A 14,893-nucleotide genomic window follows, 5' to 3' on the forward strand; every position below is an offset into this window, starting at 1 on the left:
AGAAACAAACGACACCACGAAGCTTCTGATAGAATCTGAAAAAAACAAACGCTACAATTGGAAAATACTATAAATTTTATATGAACTACAAGTTTTATATGAAGTTCGAGTTGGAATAGTTTGCCAGAGCACGAGTACAAACACATCCAGGCTGTAGTAGATGAGTTTTCCCCGACAACCTCCGTAGTCCCATCTCATGTTAGCAACCGTCTTTTTCAAGACACGTTAAAGCTTAAAAAAATCATGAGTGTGGTACTACTGCTGTATTTTATATCGTAGAATTAAATGTAAAACCATCTTGAGCTTGTGTTAACCACAGACATTATTTTCAGGCATTAAACCAAAAACACCATTTAAAAAAAACAACCCACTGATTTCAGGACGATGGAACAGGAAGTGCTGAAATGCTAGCCCATGCCCGGGTTTTAGGACTCGCTCCTGCACCACACTACAGCTGACATGCTGCGAAAGAGAGGAGCAGCTCTCTTTCTGTCGTTTTCAGCTCTTATGCTTTTATGGAGTTTCGTGGGTGGGGCTAAATGTTACTCAACGTAAATAAAAATCAGCAAAACTGGTAAATCTGGTGTAAATGTTTAGTTCGGTTTTGCCTTGAAAATATAAACACACCACTTTAATGGAAGACTGAAAGGCCAGATGTTAGCAACTGCCAGCTTTTAAAAAAAAAAAAAAAAAAACACACACACATGAAAACAATTAGTGATTAGCATTAGTGAAAACATTTAGTCAATGCAGGAAGAAAAACAGAACACTGTTGATTGACTGCTGCACAAAATATGCAGCAATTTATTCTTCAAACACAATAAAAACTAAATAAAGAATTATTTCACATTGTTGTGTGGATCAATTCTGTCAAAACAAATGAACAAAAAAACCCATTCTAACATAATTACTTAAACACCTACAGCTTTTTTTGTTTTCCTCATAAATAGGCGCAAATGAGAGGCGTAGAAAGTTCTGCTATAGACACGGAAGAGGAGATGATCAGCCATATGCCGGGGTTAAACACCAATCTGCCTCCAATTAACACCGGCGCCAAGAACATTCACGTTCATACAGCAGAACCATGGAGTACAAAACAACTTCAGCTGATAAAAAATAAACTTTACTCCGTTTTATTTATCAACATTTTCACCAGCTGATGGCATCGACGCCGTAATTAAAGCCGGGGGAAAAATTCAGAAAAAATGATGGCAATAAAATAACATCTTTTATTTACGTATGCACAAAAGTCCAGAGAGGCTGAGTATTATTATTATTATTATTATTATTATTTATTTATTTATATTATATTGTCACATTATATCAGAATCAATGTTAAAAATATTTATCTAAATAAGGAGTTTAGTCCAACAAAAAATGCAACTTAAAAAAAAAAGGATAAATATTGAAAATATTCCATTGTTGCCTAGCAACAGCTTTGTCAATTTTAACCATCAGACTTTTTAACAGGTTGAACTGGTTTCATTTGAACACAGCCTATGTAACCATGACAACAATCATAAATAACAGTGAAGGCTGGAATATTCATGCTAAATGACCATAAGCAATGAAAAAAAATAATTTTTTAAAGTGACCGAAACGTCACTACGGCAACACTCTTGTATAACGGTATCCTTACGGGTGCGAGAAAGTCAACAAAGGAAGTTTTCCTATTCGGTTATAAAAGAGTTCCTCGAGGGTTCTTTGGATCATTAAGTGTTCTTAGGGTTCTACATAGAACCAGTAAGGGTTCCCCCAGAGGGACAAGCTAAATAACCACTAAGGGTTCAAGATTTAACCCCCCAATAATTTCCACTTTCGGTAGAAATCACTTTGCGTTCTTGAGAATGGTTCTAACGTTCTAGCGCTTTTCCTTTCTTTCAGAAAAGGGATTCGAAACATAGAACTTTAGCTAGAAACATCCAAAAGAACAATTTCTAGCTTAAATGCTACACAAAGTTTGTTTGTCACTTTTAGTAGAAACCACTTAGGTTCCTCAAGGTTCCTTGGGATGGTTAACAGTTCTAGATTTGTCTACAGAGGTTCTACATAAATCTTTTAGATAAAAGTAACCCTCAAATAAGGACAACTGGAGCACACTTGTGCACGCTAGATTTTGCAAGTAGAGTGCAGCTAGCTAACGTTAACTCGATAGTGCCCCGTGTGGCAGGTCCACCCACGGTGCATGGTTCCTCAGTGATTTTTTCTCAGTGTTAAGCGTTCTTAGCTTCCTAAAGCGGTACTAAAGGGAGTACATTCTCTGTTACAGGGTTCTATGTTGAACCATTCAGGGTTCCCCTACCAGGACAAAACAAAGAACCACTTTCTAGGGTTCTAGATCTACCCACAAAGTTTCTGTTTGTTATTTTTTAATACACATACCTTTTTTTTTTTTTTTTAAATTGACTAGCTGCAAAAAAAAAAAAGGTTCCTCAGGGGTTCTTTGGGTGGTTAACACTTTTTTTGAAAGGAAAAGTCCCTTTTTTCATGGTTCTACAGAACACCTTTAAGGGTTATCACAAAGGGACGACTGCAGAACCTGTTAACTTTCTAGCATCCGTGAGAAAGATATTTTAGGCTGTATAGCCGTCACGATGATGAAAACAATGCTCGGTATCTCTGGACTTTTGAAGTTCATCCTTTTTTTTTGGCTTACAAAGAGTTTCTGTTACTAAAAGATCGAGTTGGTAAACTCTGGGAGTAAATAATCACACAGATTCTATTTACAGCATGAATCGAGATCAGGGCTAAAAGAAGCCACTACACAGTTCACAGCCGTGAGCCATGAACTAAATCACTCTATAATCACAACAGAGCTCGGGTTCTAAGGCAGGGGACTAAAAGAGCTTTACAGAGAGAGAGAGAGAGATTGGGGGGTAAAGGGGTCATCCACATATTGTCTTATGTATTATTGGATTATTTTGTGAGAATAAAACAGTTTAGCAATTTTGGTTTTCATTTTCCTCTTTAAGTATGTTCACATAAGCCTCCATTATTATTATTATTATTATTATTATTATTATTATTAATATTATTATTGTGACATCACAACTTTTCCCTCTTGTGATACACCAGTGAATAAACCTTGGTCGACTAAAAATGTGGAAACTTTCACCTAAAGATTCAAAACCAAGAGCCGCTCCTAAAGCAACAATATTTCGACGTCTTACCAATTCCTGTGTTTGCATGCTTTGTGTTCATAGCCTAGCCCTCGTTATTGCTGATTATACACCTCGAAACATAACCCGTCTTCGGATTATCCTCTGGTCTTGTCGAACCTGCTCTGACTGCTGTCGTGGATATTTGTCCAGTTGTTGTGGTTGTTAATTGAACTGATTTAATTTACCGCTCTAGAACATAATACAGCATTTAACACAGCGTAACTGGTTCAGCTTAATAATAATAATAATAATAATAATAATAATAATAATAATACAGATAACACGTGGCTTGTGTGTCCCTCTCTGTCTCCGAGATGTGATTTTTGTTTAGCGATGGAGCAGTAAGTGCTTTACGACTGACAGACTCACAGTTTGACTCGTGTCACTTCATAACAAGGACTAAAACCAACAGGGTCCTTAATTAATTAAAGCCCTGCGATTTAAAGTGACTTTATCCTACAATTTACATCCTAATAGCCCCAAAAGAACCCAGAACAAGACAGTTCTGTTACAGAGTGAGTGATGAGGAAAGAGCAACAACCCTCGCACACACACACATACAGATCTGTGTGTGTAATGTGTGAGTAAGCTGTGTGAGTGTGTGTGTGTGTGTGTGTGTAAGTGTGTATGTGAGTGGACAGGAGGTGTGTATCAGTCACTGTGAGGAGTGTGAACTGCCTCTTGGTTCCTGCAGGAGTTCTCCGTTGGGTCTCCATCAGGTCAGATACAGAGCTTTATCCCTCTGCAGAGCACTGTGGAACACAACACACACACACACACGTACTAATGAGTCACATTAATTTTATTCTAAACAGAACTACATGCTGCAAATAAAATACTGCTTTATTACACACTCTATCCTTCTCTCTTTCTATTGCTCTTTATTCATCTCTCCATCTAACTACCTCTCCGTCCCTGACAATCCACCGTCCATCTCTTTCTCTCTCTCTCCATGTATTTCTCTAATTGAGTGGCTTGTTTCAGTGCTGCTGTGTATGACTGTGTGTGTGTGTATGTGTGTGTGTGTCTGACCCATTGGTGCAGTAGTCAGTGGTCCAGTCGAGCCCTTGAGACGGTCCGGTCCTGCAGCCGGAGCGATAATCCATAGAGGGAGACGACACACTGATTAAACTCTGATACTCGGCCTGGAGAGGAAAACCCTGAGAGAGAGAAAGAGAGAGGACAAAGTATAAACAAGAATAAATAACTTTTAAAAAATCTTTGTTGTACATCATAGTAATATTAACATTAATATAGCTTCCTGCTACCATAATGCTAATTTATGCTAGTATGTAAATGCTAACATCACCATAGCAACAGTGAACCTTCTCACGACCATCCCATAATTGCTGTAGTAGCAGGCCTACTGTAAAAACTATGACTACAAACTACAAACACAACTACATAAGCCTTGTGGGTTGCTTCTGTTCCGTATGAAGGCGGAGTTAATTTCAGGGCCAGAAAAAAATGCAAACATAAACCTGAAGTGAACAAACTAACCAAATTCATTCAGTGTCAATAATGTGAATCTTCAAAATGAATAGTGGAATGTGATTACTACAGGTCTAGGATTTTGTTTTGTTTTTTATTGCAAACCGCACCTTTAAAGCTACAGTCATGCCTCTAAAGTTAGGGTTTTTATCTTCCTTCCTCCGAGTACGTGGCGTTCTGTGCATTTTGAAACGGACAGGCGAATTTACAAAAGCAGTACATCGGTGCCCGAGTGCATGCTGGGAAAAGGGGTATGAAAAAAAAAACGATATTCAAATGTGAAGACGTTTTTCCTGTGTTCCTGAGAATGAGTGCGTGTGAAAGGGACGCTAATCTCGGTGGTACACAAGAGAATCTGCCTGAAAGAGCATGACAGCAGGTGGCTGCAATCCCCCCCTCCTCGCTTTCTCCACCTCCCCCTCCTGAGATTCTACCTATTCATGCACTGTTCCTCAAATTCTTCTCCCTCAGTCTGACACAAAGACTCCATCTGCCCTTTTGTGTCACTTCACCCTCCACCCCGATCTCTCCTTCCCTTCCTCTTTCACAGCTAAAAAAGTTGAACCACCATCGTTTTTTTTTGTGCTCCACAAATATGCAAAAATTAAAACTTGGATTAATGCTAGACTTGGGATTTAAAGTGGTGCTATTAAGGGCTTAACACACACACACACACACACACACACACACACACACACACACACACACAGAAATCCAGGTTTAACGTCCGTACACTTCTCCGAAATATTGACACAAGGACCGAAATGTGTATTTCAGACAAAATTACTAAGCGTCTTTATTTTTTAATCTTTATTTAATTATAATGATAATCACCCGTTGCATCGGTTAACTGGCCCGCTGAGAAAGGATTTGTGTGTGTGTGTGTGTGTGTGTGGGGGGGGGGGGGGGGTCAATCAAGCTAGTTGCTCATTTAAATGTTTCCTAGAATCCCCAAGACAAGAAACGTACCACAATAAGCCTTCGACAGGCTTTCATATTCAAATAAGAAGGTTTTACTGTTTTTCCCCCATTTTCTTTCATGGGAACTGTTTCAACTGGAAATATGTGGAAATGTGTGATGTTTCCCAGCATGCCTTTCACAGAGTTGCTAAAAAGAGTCCAATAACAAAAGACAACACTTAACAACACTTCCACTACGTGCTCTTAACCCACCTGTCTGATACGTCGATTAGCTGATAAAAAATTCAATAACAAAGCGCTACAGACTTCTGAGTTTTGCCACACAGACTGTATGGAGCTAGGGGGACGCTGATCATAATCAAAAGGTAAGTTTAAAGTGCAGTTATGTACTCTTGGATGGCTGTGGAATCTGGATTAAAACCTACAACAAAGACAAAACTACAAACAGCTGAGTCACAAGGCCTGCACTGTAAATGTACACTGTAAAACTGTAAAGTTTCTGAATCTACACTGTACACTTCTAAATATGCACTGTACTAGAAAAGTGTAAATCTGTTCTACAGTTCCGTAAAACCTGACTGTAAATCTGTAAACTTACCCCGATGATCTGTAAACGTGCTCAATAAATCTGTAAACTTACCCTTATAATCTATAAACCCGCACTATAAATCCATAAACATGCTCTATAAATCCGTAAACCTGCTCGGTAAATCCGTAAACATGCTCTATAAATCTGTAATTTTACCCTGTTAATCTGTAAACCTGCTCTATAAATCCATAAGCATGCTCTATCCGTAAACCTGCTCTATAAACCTGTAAAATTACTCTATAAATCTGTAAACTTACTCTGTTAATCTGTAAACCCGCTCTATAAATCTGTAAATGTGCTCAATGAATCTGTTAACCTGAATGTATATCTTTAAATTTACCCTTATAATCTATAAACCTGCTCTATAAATCCGTAAGCATGCTCTATAAATCTGTAAACCCCCTCTATAAATCTGTGAACACGCTGTATAAAACCTGTAAACCTGCTCTATAAATCTGTAAACCCACTCTATAAATCTGTAAACTTGCTCTATAAATCTGTAAACCTGCTCTATAAATCTGTAAACTTGCTCTATAAATCTGTAAACCTGCTCTATAAATCTGTAAACCCACTCAATAAATCTGTAAACTTGCTCTATAAATCTGTAAACCTGCTCTATAAATCTGTAAACTTGCTCTATAAATCTGTAAACTTGCTCTATAAATCTGTAAACCTGCTCTATAAATCTGTAAACTTGCTCTATAAATCTGTAAACCTGCTCTATAAATCTGTAAACCTGCTCTATAAATCTGTAAACCTGCTCTATAAATCTGTAAACTTGCTCTATAAATCTGTAAACCTGCTCTATAAATCTGTAAACTTGCTCTATAAATCTGTAAACCTGCTCTATAAATCTGTAAACTTGCTCTATAAATCTGTAAACTTGCTCTATAAACCTGTAAACCTGCTCTATAAATCTGTAAACTTGCTCTATAAACCTGTAAACCTGCTCTATAAATCTGTAAACTTGCTCTATAAATCTGTAAACTTGCTCTATAAATCTGTAAACCTGCTCTATAAATCTGTAAACTTGCTCTATAAATCTGTAAACCTGCTCTATAAATCTGTAAACCCGCTCTATAAATCTGTAAACTTGCTCTATAAATCTGTAAACCTGCTCTATAAATCTGTAAACTTGCTCTATAAATCTGTAAACCCACTCTATAAATCTGTAAACTTGCTCTATAAAATCTGTAAACATGATTTATAAATCTGTAAACCCACTCTATAAATCTGTAAACTTGCTCTATAAATCTGTAAACCCACTCTATAAATCTGTAAACTTGCTCTATAAAATCTGTAAACATGATTTATAAATCTGTAAACCTGCTCTATAAATCCATAAACAGGCTCTATAAATCTGTATACATGTTGTATAAATCTGTAAACCTGCTCTATAAATGCGTAAACATGCTCTACAAATCCGTAAACCGGCTCTATAAATCTGTAAACATGTTGTATAAATGTTGTATTAACCTATCCTGTTAATCTGTAAAATAAATATGTAAACCTGTATTGTAAATCTTTCCTTCTCTCTCTATCTAATCTGTTAAATTGGCTGTTAAATTGGCACTGATGCTAATCATAGAATACCATGCTCTCCAGCACTGACACACGCACACACACACACACACACACACACACACACACACACACACACACATCAGAGAGAGATAGAGACAATAGCTCCATCATGACTGTGATGTCAAAAGGGTCATTCACTCTTTAATTAGTTTTGAGAGAGAGAGAGAGAGAGAGAGAGAGAGAGAGAGAGAGAGAGACTGTAGCAGGAGACTGATTATATTTTCTGTCATTTCTTTCATGCTCTCCATACTGACATCCTCATCAATCTCCATGGGTTTTTTTTGGGTGTCTCTGCTTTTTCAAATAACAGTGTGTGTGTGTGTGTGTGTGTGTGTGTGTGTGTGTGTGTGTGTGTGTGTGTTTTTAATGCACACATATAACACCGATCAGTGTATATTAATGACTTCGGTCCTGCTTTTATCAGGAACAAATGAGGAAATATGACACGGAGGACCAACTGCTCTACACACACACACACACACACACAATCTTGTAAATAACACACTGCGTTTCTGATAACGCACAGTGCACAAACGCCGTCCAACTCCAGCATAAATTAGTTTTCTCTGCACTTTACTATAATACGAATGACCATATAAGGTAATATCTTATCTTTCGATGCTAAAAAGGATTTCTTGTTATTCTTTTTTTTTTTTACAAACGAAATTGTAACAATTAATAAACACAACTCATGGAAGGCCATAAGACAAGACTAGCCACGCCTATTGGAATTTTCAAGCTGGGAGGCGATCAGCCTGTGGCACTGCTGAGGTGTTCTGGAAGCCCAGGTTGCTTTGATAGCGGCGTTCAGCTCGTCTGTATTGTCGGGTCTGGTGTCTCGGGTAGATTCTCTATGGGGTTCGGGTCAGGAGAGTCGGCTGGACGATCAAGCACAGTAATACCACGGTCAGTAAGCCAGTTACTAGAGGTTTTGGCACTGTGGGCAGGTGCCGAGTCCTGCTGGAAAAGGAAATCAGCATCTCCATAAAGCTCGTCAGCAGATGGAAGCATGAAGTATCTAAAATCTCCTGGTAGACGCTGCATCGACTCCCGACTTGAGAAAACACACTGGACCAACAGATGACACGACACCCCAAATCATCACTGACTGTGGAAACTTCACACTGGACTTCAAGCAGCTCGGATTCGGTTCCTCTCCGCTCTTCCTCCAGACTCTGGGACCTTGATTTCCAAATGTAACGCAGCATTTACTTCCATCTTCCCCGTGATTGTGTGTGTGTACTGACCCAGACCGAGAGATTAAAGACTCAGGAAACCTTTGCAGATATTTGGAGTTAATTATCTAATTTTCAGATACTGGATTTTTGATTTCCATTAGCTGTAATCATCCAGATTAAAACAAAAAAAGGCACGAAATATTTCACTTTATGTATAACGAATCTAGAATACATGAAAGTTCCACTTTTTAAATTAAATTACAGGGAAGAAACAAACTTTTCCACGTTATTCTAATTTTTTGAGATGCACATGTGTGTGTGTGTGTGTGGTCACCTGGGCCATAGACGGTGAGTGCAGTGGCATCGCATGGCTGCCCATCTGCTGCTGCAGGCTGATGTGCTGCTGGTGTAGCGGGGGGCTGATCTGAAGAGGAGGAGGCGTCGTAGCCGCCATGTTACCCATGCTAATGTTAGCGCCGGGCCGAGAGGCGCCACCCCGTGCCAGTCCGGGCTGCATGGGGGGAAGATGGGGCTGCTGGGGGTACGGAGGAGCCATATAGAGCCCTGGATGGGACTGGAATGACGGCGGCTTAGGACCAAGCATCTGAGACGCCTGGGACACCTTCACATCGCCCAGCTCGCTGTAACTCTGTAGGAATATTATAACCATAAACGCTTATATTCCCACTGCCCTATGGCAGAACCCAGGACACACTGTAGGACCCTTAAAATAAATCAATGTCTAGAACCTTGGGAACACACTCTGTGTGTTAGCCCTAGAACATAACGCACTAGAACCATAGTGACGGTCCCTGTTAGCTGACTGACGGTTAGAATTTACTGCAACTACACCTGGGGTAAAATTGACCAAAGGTCTCTCAGTTTAACGGTTTCTCTGAATACCTGTGAGACGAGCGTAGCTCTGTACGCGGCCAGCTGTTTCAGATACTCCTTCTTCGCCGTCTCAGTCTTCTTCTTATACATCTGCAATGAACACAAACACAAGAGAACACACCAAGAACCTAAATCAGCACAGTGCTCCGTTAACGACACCATGAAACGTCTTGAGAGCTGTGATTGAATTCCGTATGTTGATTTATATCCTTCTGAAACCGGAAGCCAGAGTGACGGCATGATGAAGCACACAGCGTGACTGACTTATGCAACAGCCAATAGCATTCGAGATACGCTGAGACACACTCCTGCCCAAACAGAAACCAGCAAAGAGCTTATAACGAGAGCCGGGTATCCGCTTTAACCAGGACGATATCGTAAATGACAAGATGTGGTTATGGAGTTATTTTGGAGTTTTGTTTATTAGTCGAGGTTGAGCGACAGAGATAAAATCATATTCCTGACGACGTATAAAGATGGAATTCTCCATCAGCCAGCACTACTAATAACAGCCGACTCACACAAACTCCGCCCTGAATAAACTCCACCCATTTGTTCTGAGGTGGAAAAGGGAACAGTGTGCAGGAAGATGCACCAACAAACCCTGTCTACTGCTAACCAGCTGAACAAGACACGCCCAGTGGGCGGAGCATATTCATTCTACAGCGCATTGAATTAGATGAAAACTCATTTTAATTTGCACGCTTTTATGGTTTCTACTTTTAGCTTCTCCATGTGTGTGTGTGTGTGTGTGTGCGTGTGTTTCAGTACATCAGAATGTTTATTGCCAGAGTGCTACCGCACGGTGTCACTCTGTCCCTGATACGGATTTGAAGGGGTGACGATATATCAGTGCGAAAAGCAAATCTGAAATAGTTATACCATTTATTTATTTCTGCACTAACACACACACACCTGAAACGAAACTAAATAACATCCCTGTGTTTCATTTTTGTGCAAAACCAAACCAGACCACAACAAAACACACTGAGAACACACAACTTTCTGCTCGCTGGGCCTAGCACTGTCTCGTGCAAACCTTTTTGGGGTTTTTTTTTTTTTTACCTACATGGTGAAAGGGTGTCATTATTTTCACTGTTCGAGCTTTTTTTTTTTTTTTGGGGGGGGGGGGGGGGGGGGGGGGGCTGTCCCTCTAGACCGGTATTGCACAATTTGCATTTTAAACATGCTGAGAGCGAAGGGAAAAAAAGAGTAAATATCAAAAAGAACATCTGAACGCTGGTTTTTGTCGTTACATATCGTTTACATGTCATTTGGGTGGGTTTTTTTTTAAATACTTTGTGTTAAATAGTTTTTGCCAACTCAACCTTCATGTTTTTATGCTCCATTCATGTTTTTAATTTAAATCTTCTTTTTTTTTAAGAAAGTTGAAAACTATAACCATTAATACATCCAAAGAATGTTTGAGCACGCAAGAATATAAAGGTCTGTGGGCTTTAGGGATAGATGTTGAGGTTCAAACAACTGAGTTAAATCTACCACCCTAAAGGGATTAGGCATTCGGGGGTAGAGATTAGGGTATATCTATTAGGGGGTAGACATTAGAGGACAGCGGTCAGTGGTGAGGGATTAGGGGATAGGGATTAGGGGATATGGATTAATCGTTTGAGATTAGCGGATAGAGATTAGGGTTAGGGATTAGGGGCAAGTGATAAATGGTTAGGGATTTAGGGATAGGGACTGTGGATTAGGCATTAGAGAATAGAGGTGAGGGGTTAGGGGTTAGGGGATAGAGATTTGAGGTCAGGTATTAGGGGTAAGGGATTAATGGTTAGAGATTAGGGGATAGAGATTATGGGATATAGATTAGGGATTAGAGGATAGAGATTATTGGATTGAGATTAGGGAATATGGATTAGAGGATATATATTAGAGGATAGCTATTAGGGGTTAGGGAATAGGGATTAGAGGATAGAGATTAGAGGATAGATATTAGGGGTTAGGGAATAGGGATTAGAGGATAGATATTAGGGGTTAGGGAATAGGGATTAGAGGATAGATATTAGGGGTTAGCCAATAGGGATTAGAGGATAGAGATTAGAGGATAGATATTAGGGGTTAGGGAATAGGGATTAGAGTATAGATATTAGGGGTTAGGGAATAGGGATTAGAGGACAGAGATTAGAGGATATAGATTAGAGGATAGCTATTAGGGGTTAGGGAATAGGGATTAGAGGATAGAGATTAGAGGATAGATATTAGGGGTTAGGGAATAGGGATTAGAGTATAGATATTAGGGGTTAGGGAATAGGGATTAGAGGACAGAGATTAGAGGATATAGATTAGAGGATAGCTATTAGGGGTTAGGGAATAGGGATTAGAGGATAGAGATTAGAGGATAGATATTAGGGGTTAGGGAATAGGGATTAGAGGACAGAGATTAGAGGTAAGGCATTAGCAATGAGGGATTAGGAATTAGTTCATAATTCGAGTTAAAGTTGCACTCTTAAAAGAAACGCTAAATTTAGGTATCTTTGGTTGGGCCCTTTGGTAAACCCAGTAAAGAACTTCTTCAGGAAGTAGTGGAGTGTATAATAAAGGATAAAGGGTGATGATTGGAGAACCTGTTTCTGCTCCTCCCCCAGCCCATCCCACATGGAGGCCACGATCTTGGACACTTCTCCGAAGGTGGCATTGGGGTTCTGGCCCTTGATGGCGGCCTGTGTGTCTCTGAAGAACAGAGCATACGCTGAGACGGGTTTCTGAGGCTCGTTCGGGTCTTTCTTCTTCTTCTTCTTGGGAGTTTTGGGTTTTTTGGCCACATCTGTAGCTGCTCTCTTCTCCGCTCCACTCTGAACAAAACAAAATAATAAATAAAAATGTTTTTAATTAAAAAGACTTTTAAGACCTGTGTGTGTGTGGGGTGTGTGTGTGTGTTAATGTGTGTTTTGTATGTGTATGTGATTTCGACCTTCAGAGCCTCGTCTGCGTCATCCTCATGGACGGAGCTGGAAGGAGAGGGCGTGGCTGACTTGCTCTCGGGAGGAGAAGGTGATCCGTGAGCACCGCTGTTCCCGTTGTTCCCGCTCACGCCCAGCTGAGTGCCGAGCTGTGATTGGTTGACGGGGGTCAGCTGACCCTGAGGAACCATTCCTGACGGTACTCTGGGTCTGAGGGTGTCCCCGTGAGGACGGCCGCCGTATCGCGAGTCCGAGTTCACCATCTGCTGCATCTGCAGGAGGAAAAACACAAATACAGGTTAAACCTTTACCTGCACTATGACTCTGACCTTTGACCTGTAGGTGTAGGCGCGGTCCTGCTCGCTGTGCGTCTCGAGGGAAAAATCACTTCCTGTGTGGGGCATCACCTGACACCACCTACAGCAGCAGGTGAGCGGAAACTTACCCCCATCCACACACACACCTGCTATTGTTGTCCCACAATGCCCCTGACAGGTGGGGCTAGACAGGTGACACACACACACACACACACACACACACACACACACACACACACACAGTCTTATCTTACAGAACTCACTTCAATTAAAACCTTCATAACCAAACGACTTCAGTCACCTGAAACCACCGGATAAGTGTGAGTGTGTGTGTGTGTGTGTGTGTGTGTGTGTGTGTGTGTGTGTGTGTGTGTGAACCCCACTTTTCTAAAATCTAATAGCAAACAAATTAATTTACACGGCATCAGCTTCAAACCCAAAAATGGATCTACAGAGAAGAACAACTTCAGGAGAAGGTTAGAGAAAATGTATAAAGATTACAGATCTATAAACTTTATAATAAAAACATTTATAATTATAATTCTTATAAACGCTGAACAACCTGCTGCAGATTTATAACATCTTTATTACAGCGAATGAAATGAAAAGAAAGAAGAAGTCGAAGATAACAGAAGATGGAAAGAAGAAAATAAAAACTAGACATACTTTCCCTGTCCAAAGAAAGATACAAAGAAAGATAGAACGCAAGAAAGAAAAATATAGAAAGAAAGAAAGATAGAAAGAAAGAACATTTAGAAAGAAAGAAGATCCAGGAATGATTAAATGGATAAATAAATGAATCATTAAAAATATATAAGAAAAGAAAGATACAAGATAGATATTAAAAAATATGGAAGGAAGAATGAGTGAATAATTATTTTCCTAAATATATATAAGAAAAGAATAAATGAACGACAGAAAGAAAGAAAGAAAGAAAGAAAGAAAGAAAGAATACATTCACACACTGAATCTGTGTCCTGTGTTTATGTTTCTGTGAAGATGCTTTGGGACGACGTCCGTTCTAAAATCTCTAAACAATAAAACTGACCTGAAGCTGAATAAATAAAATATACAAGATCAAAAATGAAGAATATGTATTGCATAACAAAATATGGAAATTCAAAACAGCTCAAACACAAGCGTTACATTATCATAACAACTATATAAAATCATAACATTTCATAAAATTATATAAAAATGTGACTTAAATTAATTTATTTCATCAGAATACAATCATCATAAAATTTTTAAAGATTTAAAAAAAAAAAAAAAAAAAGTAATTTATGTCATTACTGAAATACAAATTAATGATTAAAAATGTGTAAATGTTCCGTGTGTGTACGCGTACACACACACACACACACACACACACACACACGTAATCGAGACCCCGACTGTAATACAGGAGATGACACACTTGTTAACATTCACACTGATTAAATGATTCAGTAAACGATTCAGATCCGTGACTCACTGGTCTCTGAATGTTTCTGTGGAAATGAAACTGATTTTAAAAGTTTCTCTAATAAATTCACTGGAAATGATTATTACACACACACGCACGCATTCACTTTAAAAAATTTAACTCACTTAATAATCTATTATTGTGCGATTGTTCATAAGTAGAAATGTATATATAATAAATTAAAAAAGTAAAATCCAGCACATTTCTCTCTCTGAATTTTTTCTTCTTCAGTTTTTTCTCTCACGTATTCCTTCCGGTTCTGCTGTCAAATTGTTTCGTTTTTATTTGTAAATTCCTCAATTCTTCATCAATTTTTCTCTTCTTTTTAAAAGCTGTGTATGTACTTATTTGTTTTTTTTATATCTCTCTTCC

The 14,893-nt window shown here is 39.2% G+C and overlaps 1 protein-coding gene across 3 annotated transcripts in view; it reads right to left on the reverse strand.

The window, feature by feature from the left end:
- Positions 1 to 772: 772 nt before the first annotated feature.
- The window catches only part of tox (thymocyte selection-associated high mobility group box), a 65,209-nt gene continuing 51,088 nt past the window's right edge, over positions 773 to 14,893 (reverse strand). For all 3 annotated transcript variants that reach the window (XM_053687285.1, XM_053687286.1, XM_017491154.3), the window contains 6 exons: positions 12,751 to 13,011; positions 12,404 to 12,631; positions 9,828 to 9,908; positions 9,259 to 9,573; positions 4,194 to 4,321; positions 773 to 3,913 (listed from right to left, as the gene is read on the reverse strand). In XM_053687285.1, coding sequence (XP_053543260.1) covers positions 3,877 to 3,913; positions 4,194 to 4,321; positions 9,259 to 9,573; positions 9,828 to 9,908; positions 12,404 to 12,631; positions 12,751 to 13,011 — 1,050 coding nt within the window. In that variant the 3' untranslated portion in view covers positions 773 to 3,876. The remainder of the gene's footprint in view (positions 3,914 to 4,193; positions 4,322 to 9,258; positions 9,574 to 9,827; positions 9,909 to 12,403; positions 12,632 to 12,750; positions 13,012 to 14,893) is intronic.

Source organism: Ictalurus punctatus, chromosome 17 (assembly GCF_001660625.3).
Source record: "Ictalurus punctatus breed USDA103 chromosome 17, Coco_2.0, whole genome shotgun sequence".
NCBI lineage: Eukaryota > Metazoa > Chordata > Actinopteri > Siluriformes > Ictaluridae > Ictalurus > Ictalurus punctatus.